Source organism: Diabrotica virgifera, chromosome 7, assembly GCF_917563875.1.
Source record: "Diabrotica virgifera virgifera chromosome 7, PGI_DIABVI_V3a".
Classification (NCBI taxonomy): domain Eukaryota; kingdom Metazoa; phylum Arthropoda; class Insecta; order Coleoptera; family Chrysomelidae; genus Diabrotica; species Diabrotica virgifera.
The window spans coordinates 6439095-6457155 of record NC_065449.1 but is presented as its reverse complement, the minus strand read 5'-3'; the positions used below and the strand labels follow the sequence as shown (position 1 = coordinate 6457155).

The 18061-nt window shown below is 33.1% G+C and overlaps 1 protein-coding gene across 1 annotated transcript in view; it reads right to left on the bottom strand.

Annotated features, from left to right (window-relative positions):
* LOC114330843 (protein HID1) overlaps positions 1-18061 on the bottom strand; it is a 44549-nt gene that overhangs the window by 18354 nt on the left and 8134 nt on the right. Inside the window, exons 3-8 of the mRNA XM_028280263.2 lie at positions 10492-10643; positions 10280-10333; positions 10023-10222; positions 6942-7155; positions 1353-1550; positions 700-790 (exon numbers count right to left, since the gene is read on the bottom strand). Of these exons, the coding sequence (XP_028136064.1) occupies positions 700-790; positions 1353-1550; positions 6942-7155; positions 10023-10222; positions 10280-10333; positions 10492-10643 (909 nt within the window). The remainder of the gene's footprint in view (positions 1-699; positions 791-1352; positions 1551-6941; positions 7156-10022; positions 10223-10279; positions 10334-10491; positions 10644-18061) is intronic.

Here is an 18061-nt window from a genome sequence, read left to right as displayed (position 1 = left end):
TAAAATTTCATGCAAATCCTTAATTATTTGCCGAAGGTGTAGAACGTCGTTAAATCTTGCCCAAGTATACTTTCGCTCCTAGAGCATCATCAGGGACATTTCGTCAAATCAAGAAGGTATCCCATTAGAATGTGACATTTATTTGTTTGATTGGAGTGATGGCAAATTTAAACAAGTAACATTTAACACACACTGGACAAAGGACAAAACAGTTTAAATAAATTATAAATGCCGGTACTACATTTGTACGTTAGATATTGACACTAATATTATGAGTGCATTAGCACTCATTGTACCTCCATATCTAACATACAAATGTAATACCGGCATTTATAATTTATTTAAACTGTTCTGTCCTTTGTCCAGTGTGTGTTAAATGTTACTTGTTTAAATTTGCCATCACTCCAATCAAACAAATGTCACATTCTAATAGGATACCTTCTTGATTTGACGAAATGCCCCTGATGATGCTCTAGGAATGAAAGTATACTTGGGCAAGATTTAATAAAATTCAGTGCTCTATATCGGTCTTTTATTTCAATAATTTTAATAAACTATCTGCCGGGTTTTTAGCCTAGTATCCTCGAAAAATCGAATCTACACACAATAAAACCAAAAAATGCAATATCACATTTAATCCCTTATAAAATAAACATGCCACAGAAAACAATCTCAAAACCTTGATAACAAATAACTTACATTGATCAGCTCTGGAATCGTTCAGATGGTATAAAATAGGAACTAACACTTCTAAAACGTCGCTGCTTTTCAATACGTAATACAAAAATTTCTGGAAAAGAAAATAAAATAAGTAATTTTAGAAACAACAAAAGAAATATTTTTGCTAGTACAATACATACATACGCTGGAATAAGTGTTACGCCCACATAATAACTCATTTATTTTTAGCACATAAGCAAAACGCTCGGACAGGTCGATTTTTAAAATAATCATAGTATATTATAGCATCAATGTTTCGAACCTTACGCGATCCCTCTTCAGGTGACAGTCATAACTTTGATTTTTTTAAAGGGGAAAGTACATCACGTGACACCTCATTTAAAAGCTGTTGAAATACTGATTACAAAAATGTATAATACTTGGGCAAAATTTCAATCAAATGCTTTTTAAATGACTTAAGATACCTTAACCTAAATTAACCCTTTGGTGTTAGCAATAAAAAAGTTAAATTTCATAAATGTATGCTCATATTAAAGCATATTAAATTATCTATCAAATAGTTATCCCTTTTTGATCCCAGTAAGGCTTTTTGAAAAAAATATACATAGTTCAAGTCAAAAGTTTAAAGTGGGCAGATCTCTGTGCACGCAAGTTTATGTTATTTGGCTTACCTTGTTGTAATCACATAACTTCCAGAAGAAAACTAACAATTCTTGGTGAAAATGCACTTTTTTGGTGGAATTTGGTAGATAAGTTTGAACTAGTGGATTATTTAGTAAGCGTGTTATACCAGTCAAGATAAAATTAAAATCTTCGTCTCTGTGTATACGAGAAAGATAATTGATGAATAGATTATCGGGAACTGAAACCTAAAAAATACGTATATAACTATTATAGGGTACACGACAATTAGACCGAAATCATTAGACCGAAAGCAGTAGACCGAAAAGCACTTTACCGAAACCTCACTAGACCGAACAGCATTAGACCGAAATGGTAAATAAATTTAAAAATGTTGCAGTAAATTATGCTAAAATTTTGTATAGGTTAATCTTTTAATCTTCTAATAATCTTTTTGTTTATTGTATTTTTGTATATGAAATCATTTTTATCCGTTAAGCAATTTAGTGAAGGTAAAAATAAATTAAGGGTAAAGTGACGTTAACACCATTTTAACTGTTTATAATAACCATCCAAATAACATTTAGTTGTAATTACATTATAGTCTAAGAGCTGGGAGCGGATTTTGTGCGTGATAAGTAATATGGAAAAACTATAAGGGGATATGTTAAATTAGTTGTGTACATGACTTTCACCAACGGCCGGAAACCAGAGTTGGGGCCGAGGGTAGTTATAAGGGGTCAAAGTCGCGGATTTTATTATTTTTTTATGACGCTCATGATCGAGATAGTGCACCAAAATTTGGGAATAAGTAGGTCATGACGTACCTAAGTAAAATCTCAAGGGGCTCAACGCTGCGTGGCCGACAAAGGGGTGGGGGTAGGGGTGAATATAAAAAATATAACGGGTTTTTTGTGACGTTCGTGATTGAGATTGAATGCACCAAAATTTGGGTATAAGTAGACCATGACATAAATAATTAAAATCTCCAGAGCCGGAAACCAGAGTGGGGAAGGAAGGTAGTATAAGGGGTCAAAGTTCCGTTTCTTATTATTTTTTTTTTGTGACGCTCATGATCGAGATAGCGCACCAAAATTTGGGAATAAGTAGGTCATGACGTAACTAAGTAAAATCTCCAGGAGTGGAACGCTGCGTGGTCGACAAAGGGGTGGGGCAGGGGTGAATATAAAAAAATGTAAGGGGTTTTTTGCGACGTTCGTGATTGAGATAGTACACCAAAATTTGGAAATAAGTAGACCATGACATAGCTAAGTAATATTCCCAGAGGCGGAAACCAGAGTGGCGGACGAGGGTAGTTATAAGGGGTAAAAGTCGCGGTTTTTATTATTTTTTTTGTGGCGCTAATGGTGGAGATAGTGCACCAATATTTGGGAGTAAGTAGGTTATGACGTAACTAAGTAAAATTTTCAGGGGCGGAACGCTGCTTGGGGTACAAAGGGGTGGTAGGCCGGGGTGAGTATAAAAATATATGGGGTTTTTTTTGCTGTTCGTGATTGAGATAGTGCACCAAAATTTGGGAATAAGTAGATCATGACGTTACTAAGTAAAATCATGGGGGTTTTTTTGCTGTTCGTGATTGAGATAGTGCACCAAAATTTGGGAATAAGTAGATCATGACGTTACTAAGTAAAATCTCCAGGGGCAGAACGCTGCGTGGGGGACAAATGTTGTGCCGGGTCACAAAAAAAATAATACGCACTGCGACTTTGACCCCTTAAAACTATCCTCATCCCCAACTCTGGTTTCCGGCTCTGGGGATTTTACTTAGCTAAGTCATGGTCTACTTATTCCCAAATTTTGGTGCACTACCTCAATCTAGCATGTCGCAAAAAACCCCTTATATTTTTTATATTCACACCTACCCCACCCCTTTATCGGCCACGCAGCGTTCCACCCCTGGAGATTGTACTTAGTTACCTCATGACCTACTTATTCCCAAATTTTGGTGTACTCTGTCAATCACGAACGTCGCAAAGAAGCCACTTATATTTTTTGTATTCACCCCTGCCTCACCCCTTTGTCGGCCACGCAGAGTGCCACCCCTGGAGATTTTACTTAGTTACGTCATAACCTACTTATTCCCAAATTTTGGTGCACTCTCTCGATCATGAGCGTCACAAAAAAAATAATAAAAACGGCGACTTTGACCTTTTATAACTACCCTCATCCCCAACTCTGGTTTCCGGCTCTGGGCATTTTACTTACTAATATCATGATCTACTTATTCCCAAATTTTGGTCCACTATCTCAATCACGAACGTCGCAAAAAACCCTTTATATTTTTTATATTCACCCCTACCCCCATCCCTTTGTCGGCCAAGCAGCGTTCCGCCCCTACAGATTTTACTTAGTTACGTCATGACCTACTTATTTCTAAATTTTGGTGCACTATCTAGATCATGAGCGTCATAAAAAAAATAATAAATTTCGCGACTTTGACCCCTTATAACTACCCTCGGCCCCAACTCTGGTTTCCGGCCGTTGGTGAAAGTCATGTACACAACTAATTCAACATATCCTCGTATAGTTTTTCCATATTACTTATCACACACAAAATCCGCTTCTATCTCTCCGACTATTAGTCTTATCTCTTTTACTGCGACAAGTAAAAAGAACTGCTTTTAGGTCTTCTGCTGTTCGGTCTAGTGAGGTTTCGGTAAAGTGATTTTCGGTCTAACGAGTTCGGTCTACTGCTTTCGGTCTAATGATTTCGGTCTCTTTACAGTAAACCTATTATAGATATTCTGTTTCTCATAGGCATCTTTCATTGCGTCACAGTTTTTCGATTTCTTTCTAACGCATTAAACTGTATGTAACAGAAAAAAAGGCACATCCGTGATTACTAACATTTATAACATTTATTCTAGTTGTCGATAAGTGGCGCTATAATCGAACAAAAAATTATTTACGAAATCTACGAATATAATCTGTACAATTTATAAGACTATACAAATCAATGAAAATACATACCATTTTATAAATGCAATAAACACAATTGATTTGTTTTTATGCCAAATTGCAAATAAAATGTGACAACTGTCTGATTTAACTAAAATGTCATGTTAGAATAAATGTTATAAATGTGTATTATCACGGACTTACCTTTTTTTCTATCATTTGTGACGCACTGAAAATTCCCATGAAAAGGACCATACAAGATACACCTACAGCTATAATATCGCCAGTCCAGAAGAAGAATGACGTAACTGCAAAATGCAGAATTATTCAGGAGAACAAAAAAAAAACAATTTTTAAATATTTAAAATAGGGATTAAATGAGGAGTAATCGTGCAGGAGCATCGGAATGGTGTTTATTCTTACAACGGTGGCTTTTATTTTCATCCCTATTGGTTCGAATGTCATTATCTTAATTTAATCCCACCATTTTCAACCCTATCTACAGTTGCGTCATTCTTCCTCTTAAATTTTTTCTGTGCGAAAAACGATTTTTAAATGTTTAGTGTGCCGTTTATTCTTACAACGATAGCTTTTATCTCCATCCCTATTGGTCCGAATTTCATTATCTTAATTTAATCCCCACGTTTTCAACCCTGTCTACAGTTGCGTCATTATTCATCTGAAACAAGATCTAACACATCGCGTATTTCAATAACGACATAACTACCCTGTAGTCGCTTAGCACATAGTTACATATTCCATTCTTTCACGGTTTTTGCTCTAAATTTTAAAGAACCGCTTGGATTGACATGAAATTTAGCATACGTATAGCTTACATGTCAAAGAAAAAAAGTGATATTGTGCCGACGTGTGCTTTTGTCCTGGGGGTGACTTTCACCCCCTTTTGGGGGTAAAAAAATATATGTCCAAAACAACTCCGGAAATGGGTAAACTGACTAATTTTAAGTAACTTTTGTTCTATAGAGCTTTTTCGCCAAGTCAACACTTTTCGAGTTATTTGCGAGTGAATATGTTCATTTTTCAACAAAATAACCACATTTTAGACGGTTTTTCGCAAATAACTGAAAAAGTAAGTATTTTGTCGAAAAAACCGTTCTTAGCAAAAATATAGCCTGTAAATAAGTAAAAAAAATGGTGTACGCGTTAGGTCTCTGGATCTCGTAGAACCAGAGTTATAGCCAATGAAATATAGATTCATATTCACCAAATTTCAAGTAGAATATTTCGACGTGAAATATCCAAAAAATTAAGCACTTTTTGGGGAAAACCCATTTTAACTTTTTTAAAGTGTTTAAAAAAAGCTTTATTTCTGTTTTTACGAAAAGTTTCTAGCATTAAATTTAAGCAAGTTACGCTCAAAATAAAGTTGGTCCCTTTTGTTTTTGCAAAAAAAAATCGGGAAGACCACCCCCTAATTAGCAACTTAAATGAAATTAATCGTTGCCGCTCCATAAATTATTTTACTTATATTGTGTTTATATGATCTGTAAGTTTCATCGATTCAAAGTGTTTATTTTTGAAAAAATTTGGTTTCAAAGTAAAATTTTTAAAAATTTAAATTTTGAAAAATTGTTAGAGTTACCAAAAGTCTCGAAATACAAAAAAAGTCAGATTTGCTTCTCTGAATATCATGTATTTTTTTGTTTTTCTGTTAGACAAAAATTGATCAAGATTTGGTGTTTCTAAATTTGTATACATTCGTGATCAGTGACTCGTTCAACCCCTTTTAACTACAGCCGTTTCAATAATAAGGACTTTGAACCGATGAAACTTACAGATCATATAAACAATATATACACGAGTCAAGAAACTTGTGAAGTCGTTACGATTAAGTTCATTTAAGATACTAATTAGGGGGTGATTTTCCCGATTTTTTTACCAAAACCAAAAGGGACTAACTTTATTTTGAGCGTAACTTGTTTAATTTTGATGCTAGAAATTTTTTTTATAAAACAAAAATGAAGCTTTTTTTAAACACTTTAAATAAGTTTAAATGAGTTTTCCCCGAAATATGCTTCATTTTTGGTTATTTCACGTTAAAGTATTCCACTTGGAATTTGACGAATATGAACCTATATTTCATTAGCTATAACTCTGCTTCTACTAAATAAAAAAACGTGATATATTCACTATTTTTTTAATTTTTTATAGGCTATATTTTTGCTAAGAATTCTTTTTCGACAAAATACTTACAATTTGAGTTATTTGCGAAAAACCGTCTAAAAGCGTGGTTATTTAGTTGAAAAAATGAACATATTCACTGCCAAATAACTCGAAAAGTATTGACTTAGTGAAAAAACTCTATAAAACAAAAGTTACTTTAAATTAGCCAGTTTACCCATTTCCTGACTTTGTTTGGACGAATATTTTTTAACCCCCAAGAGGGGGTGAAAACCACCCCCAGGGCAAAAGCACATATCGGCACAATACCACTTTTTTTCTTTGACTTGTTAGCTGTGTGCATGCCAAATTTCATGTCAATCCAAGCGGTTCTTTAAAATATAAAGGTTTTGCAATATTTTACCGTTAATGAATGGACTAACAGTTCTGTCGCTTTTGTATCATCTGTACACAGTATTTCAGAAGTTAATTAAGCAATAAACCGGAATTGACAAAATTTGCAGTAAGTAATTCTTCTTCTGGACCGGCGATATTATTATATCTCTAGGTGTACATAAATATTCCTACAAATAACTTACATCTTCACTTTCTGCTGGTGTTGAAGAGCTGGTATCATGATCTAGGGTAACAATAAGAATCTGAAGAGCAGCTTCAACCAGTGGTTCAAGGGAATCGTTAAATATTAGATGGTTATATGGTACACCTAAACCTACAGGGTCATAAGCACATACTGTATTTAACAAAGACGTGAACATTGGAAGTGCGTGTCTGTTTTCAGCGGACGTTAAATATCTGAAAAAAAAATATTTTTTTTATTTATCACCATTATGCAAAATTGAAAAAAGTGGAAAAAATGGCTAGGGTAAATCTACTCGCAGGTCTAGTCGCAGATGAAAAGCTTATAATAAATAAATAAAAACATAATGTTCAAAAATAATCAATGCAGCTAATAAAGGCATTTGGCCTAAAACAGTGATGATAAATCAATATAAAATCAATGAAAGCAAACGAGTTAGCACGATCTCTACATAATGTACTGATATATAATAATAAATGACTAAGTTTTTCAACCTAATAAAAATATTTGTAAATTAAATATTTTTAAAAGATTTTTAATTGAAAAACTTATTGACCCATTTTCCTGGTGACACCTCCAAGGCTTCTACAATATGCAAGCCAAATGGATGCTGCAGTGAAGACAAAAGGGAAGGAATTCTACACTATGCAATTCACAACCCCCGTCTGCAGCGTGGTAAAGTTCCAACGCAAAAAGGACCTAGTTATAGGAGTAATACTAATATAAAAATAAAAATGTATACCATTTTTATTCAGTTGCAATGCGAAGCCAAAACTATCTTAACTTTTACTCAGATCAGAGAGTGCAGCTAGCACTCTTATCGACGATTTCACCTCTTGTTAGATGTTCATCAGAGACTGCATGCATAGGCTGCTTTCTCTGGTCTAGGTAAAAAAAAAGGTCTAGCGGCAGATGCCGCTACGCACCTACTACCTTCTCGTCAGTTGCAGTGGAGGATTAATATGTCGAAAATTTTTACCTAGACCGGAGAAAGCAGCCTATGCAGTCTCTGATGAACCTCTAACAAGAGGTGAAATCGTCGATAAGAGTGCTAGCTGCACTCTCTGATCTGAGTAAAAGTTAAGACAGTTTTGGCTTCGCATTGCAACTGAATAAAAATGGTATATATTTTTATTTTTACAATAATAAATCATTAAAACTGAAAAAAAATACAATAAATATATTAAAAACAATATTAATGGGCGGTATGGTTTGAAATCAACATTTCAAGCACAATTTTGTGAATTTTTTTGAAACTATTGTAGAATTATCTTATTTTTAAATTGAATAAACATAGGTACTCAGTACAATTTAAAGAATGTCCAAAAAAATGATATAAGGCAAAATAAGACACCTCCAAAAAAATGGATTTGCTGTGGACTTCAAAACTCGTCATTGGATCGTGTGAAACAAAAATTTTAAGAAGATTTTATTAACTTATGAGTTTCTCGAGGTAACGCTGTCAAGTTTTTTTAGTTTTAACGATTTTTTACTTTTTGGTATCACTCAGAAGTCAAATTAACGCGAAAAAAAAGGGTGAAAATCAACATATTTCTTATTTTTAAACAGAAAATAAGCAAAAAACAAAAAATATCTCGCCAGCGTTACCTCACGAAATGTCTAAAGAAAATCTGTGCAAAATTTCAGGTCGATCGGTCAAGTAGTTTTTCAGTTACAATATCCACCGTCTTTGAAAAAAGCAGTTTTGAGCAGGGACTCGGACCGTACCGTTAAAAACAGAAAACCGAACCGAGACCGATATTTCTTCGTGGACCGGAACCGAAACTGAACCCTTATTTGATATTAAATAAAATTTTTGAAACCGAACCGTAAAACTTAATTTTTAAAACTGTTTTATCGGTGTTTTTTCGGTTTTGTTGTTCATAATATTGTTATTTTTGTTTTTGTTATAAGTCAATGCAAACAATTTTTCTACTGGCTTCTACCTTTTGTTAATAAATAAAAAATAAATTTCAACATGTTTCATTTTTTTAAAATTAACTCAAAACCCATAAAAATACTATGTCATAATTTCTTCTTTTAGTTCTGGTCAATAAATGTTTCTGAAGTTATTTTTGTGTTGTTTTCTGGCCATGGTTTAGAAACTTTAAGCGGAAAACACACCGAAGCGATAACGGCGCGATGGCGATTGCGATCCAACTCGTCTGAAGCAAACAAGTAGACGAGTTGAATCGCGATCGCCATCGCGTCGAGATCGCGTTGGTATGTTTACCGCTTTAGCCACAGTTTCTGAAGTTGTTGAAACTAAAAATTTTTTTGTCGAATTATTCAGAATATTGTCAAATATTTTATTTAACTAAATTGATGCTGTTTTAGCAAATTCTAAAATAATAAAATTAATCTATCCATTGTTAACTTTTGCACCTGATCAGTGATCACCAATTGATATTCGGTGATAAATCTTTGGAGTCGGTTGTGATGGGAAAATATAATTCGACATACAGAGATATAAATGAATTGGGCCATATATCTTACCTACATAAAAAATTTTTATATAGAGAAATTACACCATATATTTACTTTTTTAATAGACTATGAAATTGAAAAATTTATAGGTACCTACCGAAAAAAACCGTTTGGACCGAAAAAATTGGTCAAAACCGAATCGAACTATTTTAACAAAACCGGAACCGGACCGGACCTAAAATTTTGAATTATACTAGAACCGGAACCGGACCAAAACCTTTTATTTCATTTCGGTCCGGGTCCCTGGTTTTGAGAAAAACGCCTTTAAAGTTTTGACAACTTTTATTTTCAATTTGTTTTTTGACTGTCAAATTGTAAAGTGATGCACACCGGTATATGTCTTCGAATCGCGGAGTCGTTTACAAAATAGAAGGGAAACAGTTGTTGAACGTTTCTTACTAGGGATATTCATCATGTTGTATTTCCGGTAATTTTGCTTCGATCAATCTGAAATTTTGAGAGAGTATTCTTGAAGTTACTTTCATTCGAAAATTTCAAAATTTTCCAACCATACCCTCTCCCCCTTAAGAATAGTGCTAAAAAAATTCTGAAACATAACGATTTGATCTAGATACATTGTACTTATTGTACTTACAGGATCCACTTGTTAGGATTCTCAGTTATATCAGCAGGGGGATGATACATAGTTTCACTAAAGCAGGTAAGAAGCAGTTTCAATAATTCAGTTCTGTTAGCATCAAAAGTGGGATTTCTCGGTGGAGAATGGGCAAAACCTACTCCAGCCTCCCATATATATTCACAGCTGTCAATAGCAGATAATTCTTCAGCCTTGTCCTGGAAAATGATTATAAGTAGGTTTTGGCAATATAGAAAGGACAATAATATACTTACTGGTCCACTTTTTCTGCTTGCCACAACAGTAAAGTCTGGACAGAAGAGTAAGTCCTAGAAATTATATAATATTAATTAGGGAAGGAAAACTACATATTTATAATGGAAATAATTTATATTCCCATCATTTGAAATGGAGAATAAATTCACAATTTTATAAACATGATAAAAGGTAAGAAGTTTTGTCCATTAAAAAACAAAAATGGACTTACACACACAGAATTAAGCAAAGAATGGGCCAAAGGTACAGACTCATCATATTCTTCCTCTCTACTTGGCAAAGAGGACCAAAAAAAATCTTTCCATTCGGGATCTTCAAAGATGTATGGTAAAATCCTGGTCAATAGTCTTGCACAGTTCAGAACTAAAAAATGAATTATTGTCAATATGGCATATTCGTCATAACATACAAGATATTTAAATAATTTATTTATATGCACAACAGGTTGTTAAGACCTAGGGCATTTTTATAAAACATAATCATAAAATTAACTAATTACAATTGTTTTAAACAAAACTCAAAATAAACTACACTAAGCATCAAAATTAACGCATCATCTTAAAAATGGGACATTTTTTATGTCTCGTATTTCCTAAACCTGTTTTTCGATTGGAGTGATTTTTTTGGTATATTATAGCTCTATTATTCAAGAATATCGATATCACAATATTATTGCTAAACAGGTAAGTATCATTGTATACCGGGTTTAAAAATGATAGTGTGTTTTTTCCTTAAAGTTCGGAACACTCTGTGGAATATTATAGCATAGATAAAATATTGAAATTAAAACTCAACTGTAGCCTTAGGCTTTCTTAACATTTTGCTTTTTGATTCATTCGCTTGTGTTGGACAATAAAAAAGTTAGGTACTTTAACAACTAGCAATGTTATTCATCAATACAGGGTGTTTATAAATAAGTGCGACAAAGGCGTCGTTAAGGAGTAATTCTGATATAATAGACATATGTTCGCAAATGCTTTGTTTCCGAGATATGGTATGTTGAATTTTTTCTTACAAACTGATGATTTATTTATTGCTCTAAAACTGGTAGAGATATGCAAATGAAATTTGGTAGGTTTTAAGAGGTAGTTATGGCACATTTTTTGACATACAATTAAGAATTTTATTTCACCATTGGCGTGCATGCGGGTATGAACATTTTAGATACATCCGGTATGCACGCCAATGGTGAATATAAAATTCTTAATTTTATGTCAAAAAATGCGCAATAACCACTTAAACCTACCAAATTTCATTTGCCTCAATCATAAACCTCAACCGGTTTTAGAGCAATAAATAAATCGTCAGTTTTGTAAGAAAAAATTCAACATCACGTATCTTGGAAACGAAACATTTGTGGACGTATGTTTATAAAGCAAACGGTCATTATTTTTTCATGCTGAATTACCTCTTAAAGTTTGTCGCACTTATTTAGAAACACCCTGTTTTGATGAATAACATGGCTAGTTGTTAAAGTACCTAACTTTTTTATTATCCCACATAAGCGAATGAATCAAAAAGCAAAATGTTAAGAATGCCTAAGGCTACAGTTAAGTTTTAATTTAAATATTTTATATATGCTAGAATATTCCACAGGGTGTTCCAAACTTTGAGGAAACTACACATTATCATTGTTACACCCGGTATACAGTGACACTTACACCTGTTTAGCAATAATATTATTACATCTATATTCTTGAATAATAAAGCTATAATGTACAAAAAAAATCACTAAAATTGGACAACAGGTTTAAGAAATATGCATCAAAAATGTCTCTTTTTAAGATGGTGTGTTAATTTTGATGCTTAGTGTATATACAAAATTCTTATCTACTCTGAAGCACCTGATGAACCATATTTCTCCATTCCCTTCGATATTGTGCTTTTCTTTTCCAGTCACTCACCTTCACGTGTTTAACCTGGCATTGGTCGCTATAATATGAGATTTTCTCTCACGGTTTCAGAATATTGCATACAACTTTTTCCCTGGTAAATTACACATGCTGTAGTTCCTTCTAGTCTCCTAATTATCCTTCCTCTACAATCGAATAGACTGGTCTGCTAAGATGGTGGTTCAGTTGACTTTGTATAGCCCAATTGTTAAGTCAGTGTGCGTGGATATTAGTAGAAATTTATATTGAAATATTAAAATTATTATTATTTCTACATTTTTAGATTAGAGTAAAAGTACAAGCGCATCAACAGTCACATTGTGTAAAACTAATAATAACTTTATTATCTAAGTTTAAAATATATTTTGAAAATTTTATTTCGTAAAAAAAGGCAAAATTTGGATGTGTGAGACAAAATTTTACGCGCAACCACTCGCGTAACAACCTAGCGACCAATGCCGGGTTAAGGTCTTGCTCCACTTTATTAATCCACCTCGTTCTAGGTCCACCTCTTCTTTTGGGACCGATTAATTTTCTGGTCATTACTAGTCTTAATCAATCTGTTCATTGCCATTCTTTCTACATGTCCCAACCATCTGATTCTTTGTGACTTGACGAATCTGGTCATGGTAGGTTCTTTGCCAAAGCCATTAATTTGTTGTTGATTCTACTCTCCCAACTGTCTCCTATCCTCAGTCCTCCAAATACAAGTCTAAATATTTTCCTTTCATCTTTCCAGAGTATCCTCTTGCTTAAATGCTTAAATCAGTTGGTCATGTCTAACCCTATCAAAAGCCTAATTATAGTCCATAAAATACAAATACAACTCTTGATTTATATCTCTTGTTCCTAGGCCTTTACGGAATCCAAATTGTGAATCTCTGATGTCTATATCTAGTTTCCTGAATATTCTATTATGAATCACTTTTAGCAGAATTTTCAATACTTGACTCATCAAACTTAATGTAGGACAGTCAGAGCAACTCTTGGCATTATTCTTTTTTGGAAGCGTTACAAATGTTGATACCAGCCATTCACTTGGTATTATTCCATTTACATTTAATTATCAATTGATACCAATTGCCTGACTGATATTTACTGCAAAAGTCCTCCATCTGACCAGTTTTATTCAGACAATAGTTAATCTTTTGACCTTTTGTTGATGTGAAACTACTTTATTAATATTACCTAATGTAATACGTAAGGTCGTTTAGTTTACATACATGTGAAATTAAAATACTTATGTATTTTATAACTCCTGCATAATTCACTGATTTTTAAAAACTAAAAGCCTCACGTAATTTTGTTTCAAACACATACAAAAATAGAAATTTGATAAAAATACTTTTTTAGGGCATAATACATTTTTAAAATTCATGTAACGTAAACGATACTCTACTGAGTGTCAGATGGGTCATTTTTGCTATCTTGAAATTTCTGTTGTCTGATTTAAGTGATTTTTTCAATATGTTATAGCCTTATTCTATAACAATATCGCTGTAATAATATTGATGCTAGATAGGTAAATTGTCATTGCATACAGGATGTACCAATCAAACTGTGATTTTTTCTCAAAGTTGGTGTGACACTATGGAATATTCTAGCTTAAATATTGAAATTAAAACTCAATTGTAGCCTTAGGCTTTCTTAACATTTTGTTTTTTGATTCATTTGCTTATATTGGATAATAAAAAAGTTAGGTACTTTAACAACTAGCCATGTATTTCATCAATATATCCTCATTTTCTGCTTAGTTTAATAAACAAGCCTAAAGTAGGCTATGACAAATTAACAATTTGATAAATGTCAAATTGTTAAAAGTCCAAAAGTTTCTGGTTTGTTGTGAAAATTAGTAGATTTATTATTTAAAGTTTCAATTAAGTCCGTAATTTTGTTGTTGTTTGATGGAAATGGAACACTCTACAAGGAATTTGACCTGCGATAAGTGTATTCAAGCAATGACCTTACATAGCGAAGTACTTAGCTACCATGCTATCAGCTCCTTAGATTGGTAACAATGTTTTGCTAATGAACTATAATGCAAGATATCATATTGCACAAACTGTAACCGAATATTTACAACAGGTAAACCTTTAGACTTCGAATTGGCCATGGCATAGTCCAGATCTTAACCCTTTTGAAAATTTGTGACACATAATTGGCAGAAGACTACTACAGTGTTTGCCACCTCCTAGAACCATACAAGAGGTAGCAATAGTAGCTCGCAAGATTTGGAATGATACTGATCAAGAACAAATAGCATACCGCATATCTCATTTATAATATAAAAGTACATAACTCTTTTATTATCGATAATCAAATCAAAATTAAGATCAAAAGATCAAAAAACAAAAAATTAAGAAAGCCTAAAGGCTGTATGACACTATGCATTTTCTTGTATCATTTCTAATATCGTTTCTGATATGTCAAAAAAATGTATAGTGTCATACACAGATACAAGAAACGATATCAGAAACGATACAAGAATTTGTGCCAGACACAGATTCTTGTACAAGAACTGCGCCAATCTCTGCGCAAAGAGCAAAAACGTATAACCTGCTGATAAAACATCTAAATGTCATAATGGCGGCTGAAAATCGGACCATATGATTTATGTCTTGATGAATTTATTTGTGTTTTTGTAGGTATTATTTATAAATATTTTATTGATACTTAATATACCGTTTGGTATGGACTACTGTTCCACTAATAACCATAACAAGATGGCGCCGAACGATGCGCACGTGAAATTACTCCTCTCTGTAAATGATGAGAATTTTAAGGAAAAAGCATTCAAATGTTGCCAGAAAACTACTAACGTTATAGTGTGCATAAAATGTGGAAGTATTTTTCATTTATCTTGTTCATCAAGAAAAAAGCAGAAATGTATAAAGTTATGTGATACTAGAATTGTATGTGAGACATGTGAACAATCTGAAAATCCCAAAGGAAACTCAGTAAGTCATACTCAAGAGGTAAATGCACATATCCTACAGTTGGAAATTGATTTTCTAAAAACAATTTTAAGTGAAAAAGAGGAAAAATATAAAATTTTATTTGATAATAATCAATTGTTAAAAAGAACTAACGAGCTCCTTGAAGAAAAAGTAAAACAAAAAACTAAAGAACCTGAATTCAAGGTAATTAACGTTGACAAAAGAAAAAACTGGACTTCCCCTGGTAAAGATGATAAACAACTACAAAATGTTAATGACCTTACTAATAGTAAACAAACTGAATTAGTAGTGACTAAAAATCCTGCAGACGGAACGCTAGCGCGATCCTCAACATCGACAAACTTTGGAAATGAAGTGCCAAATGAAAAAAAATACATTACATCAAGACAAATGAGTGCCGCAATGCAAGAAGCCAAAACTCAAACTGTTTTACATAATCTGTTGAACACTGAAAATAATGCTCCGGTTCTTTCAGAGTCTTCAAGCAACGGTGCGTGGACACAGGTAGCTCATAGAAAAAAGAGGAAGTTCTTAGTTGGAAGTACCGAGTCACCTTGCAACATTGAGGCTGTTCCACAAATGATCAACCTACATGTGACTCGCCTAAAGCCTGACACAAAACCGGAGCAATTAGAAAAGTTCCTGGAAAATCATTTAGATGGCGTAAAATGCGAAATCCATCAGTCCAAAAAACCTGACATATATGCATCCATGAAAGTGACCATTAGACGAGACTTAATTAAGAATGCATGGAAGCGAGAAATCTGGCCCAGCGGAGCATTAGTCTCGTTTTTCAAGATGAAGAGGACGCTGTCGCATTAGGTGGGTCCTCAAGCAATACAACTATTTCACGTATAGTAAATGACTTTAAATTGAAGTTAATCTCGGTTAATGTACAATGTTTAACAAACAAACTTTTAAATCTTGAGCTTTTTTCTAATGCTGAAAAACCTGACATTCTATGTATTCAGGAGCACTGGTGTAATGAGGATAATATTAATCTTATTTATATCCCAGGGTACACTTTAGTAACCCATTTTACTAGAAAAAATAAAATACATGGTGGAACTCTTATTTTATCTAAATCTGGGACAGACAAGTATGCAGTCTCAGTCGTTGATTGCCGTAAATTCTCTGAGGAAGAAAGCTTTGAATGTTGTGCTGTGACTATTTTAATCAGTAACTGTAAATTTCTAGTCATTAATGTGTACAGAACGCCTAACAGCAATCTAGATTCTTTTATAAATAATTGTTTTAATATTTTAGGTCATTTTCACAACCGTGTTGATAAAATTTATCTCTGTGGAGACTTTAATATCAACTACTTAATTCAGAGCAATGAAAAACTTCGATTAGATGATCTTTTTCAATCGTTTGGTTTGTCTCTTAATATCCCAAATATACCAACACGTATTTTCATGAATAACAATAAAGTAACTAAAACAAAAATTGACTACATTGCTACTAATAATATCACTATGAATCATACTTGTCAAGTCAATCAACCCAATATGGGTGACCATCTTGCCATTATTTTTGACATTGTTGTAAGTCGTAATCAGGATAGGATGGAATCTAATATAAAACAGCAGTGTTTTAGGTGTTTAAATGATAATAATTTAGACATCCTAAAACAAGACTTAATGAGGATTGGTTTTTGCGAGGTATACAATGAAAGTAATATTAATAACGCTTTTATCGAATTTATGGATACTTTAAACTTTGCTATTACTTCAAACTGTCCCCTTAAAAGTAAAATAGGTAGGGACGTGCATAAAAGTAAAGGTTGGGTTGATCATGACGTATATGCTAGGAGTAAACAATTAAAAAACCTATTTAATGAAGCTAAAAACTCTAATAATAGTAACATCTGGAATGAGTATAAAGCTACCAAGAAGGAATACAATAATCTTATTGCTGAAAAGAAAAGGGAATTCAATTATCTTCAAATTATAAGTAGTAATAATAAACAAAAAACTATGTGGAGTATAGTAAATAAAACTATAGGGAGAAAGCAAAGTACTAATAAAATTAAACTCAAAATTGAAGACAAACTAATATCAGATGATAAAAATTTAGCTCAATATTTTGCATGCCATTTCAATGACAAAAATAATGCACTAAAAAATAGGCTTGACAATAACCCTCAAAACTGTACTTTATCACATAGGTGGACTATAGACAGTTTTGTTTATTTTCCAGTAACATCTGATGAAGTTCTTGATATTATTTGTGGTCTTAAAAATAAACATTCTTTTGGAAATGATGAATTAAACACAAGAATGATCAAACACATCAAGGATGTTATATCAGAACCGCTGGCATATTTAATTAACCTAGTATACAACACAGGTGAATTTCCTGAAAACCTAAAATTAAGTAAAATTGTTCCAGTATATAAAAAATCCGATCACACTTGTATTGATAATTATAGACCTATTTCTTTGTTAAATGTAATTTCAAAAATTTTTGAACGAGCTTACTACACTAGGATCATACAGTTTTTGGACAAAAATAATGCACTGTGTTCAGAACAGCATGGCTTTCGATCCGGAAGATCAACAGAGGGGGCTACTGAAGTATTTATGGAATCTGTCTATAGGCATCTTGATGATGGTCTTCTTGTAGTGGGTATCTTCTTTGATCTTTCCAGAGCATTCGACAGTCTTAAATTTGAATTTGTCCTTAACAAATTGTATGTCCACGGAATAAGAGGTAACATGTTAAATTTATTGAACTCATATCTTCTGGAGAGGAAATTCTATGTTGAATTAAACAAGGAAAGGTCAGACATCTTCAGTGTAGATGTAGGAGTGCCGCAGGGATCTGTGTTGGGACCACTGCTATTTCTTATTTTTGTCAATGACCTACCCGATCATATTACTCATGACCACATTGTAATGTACGCAGATGACTCATCTGTGATTGTATC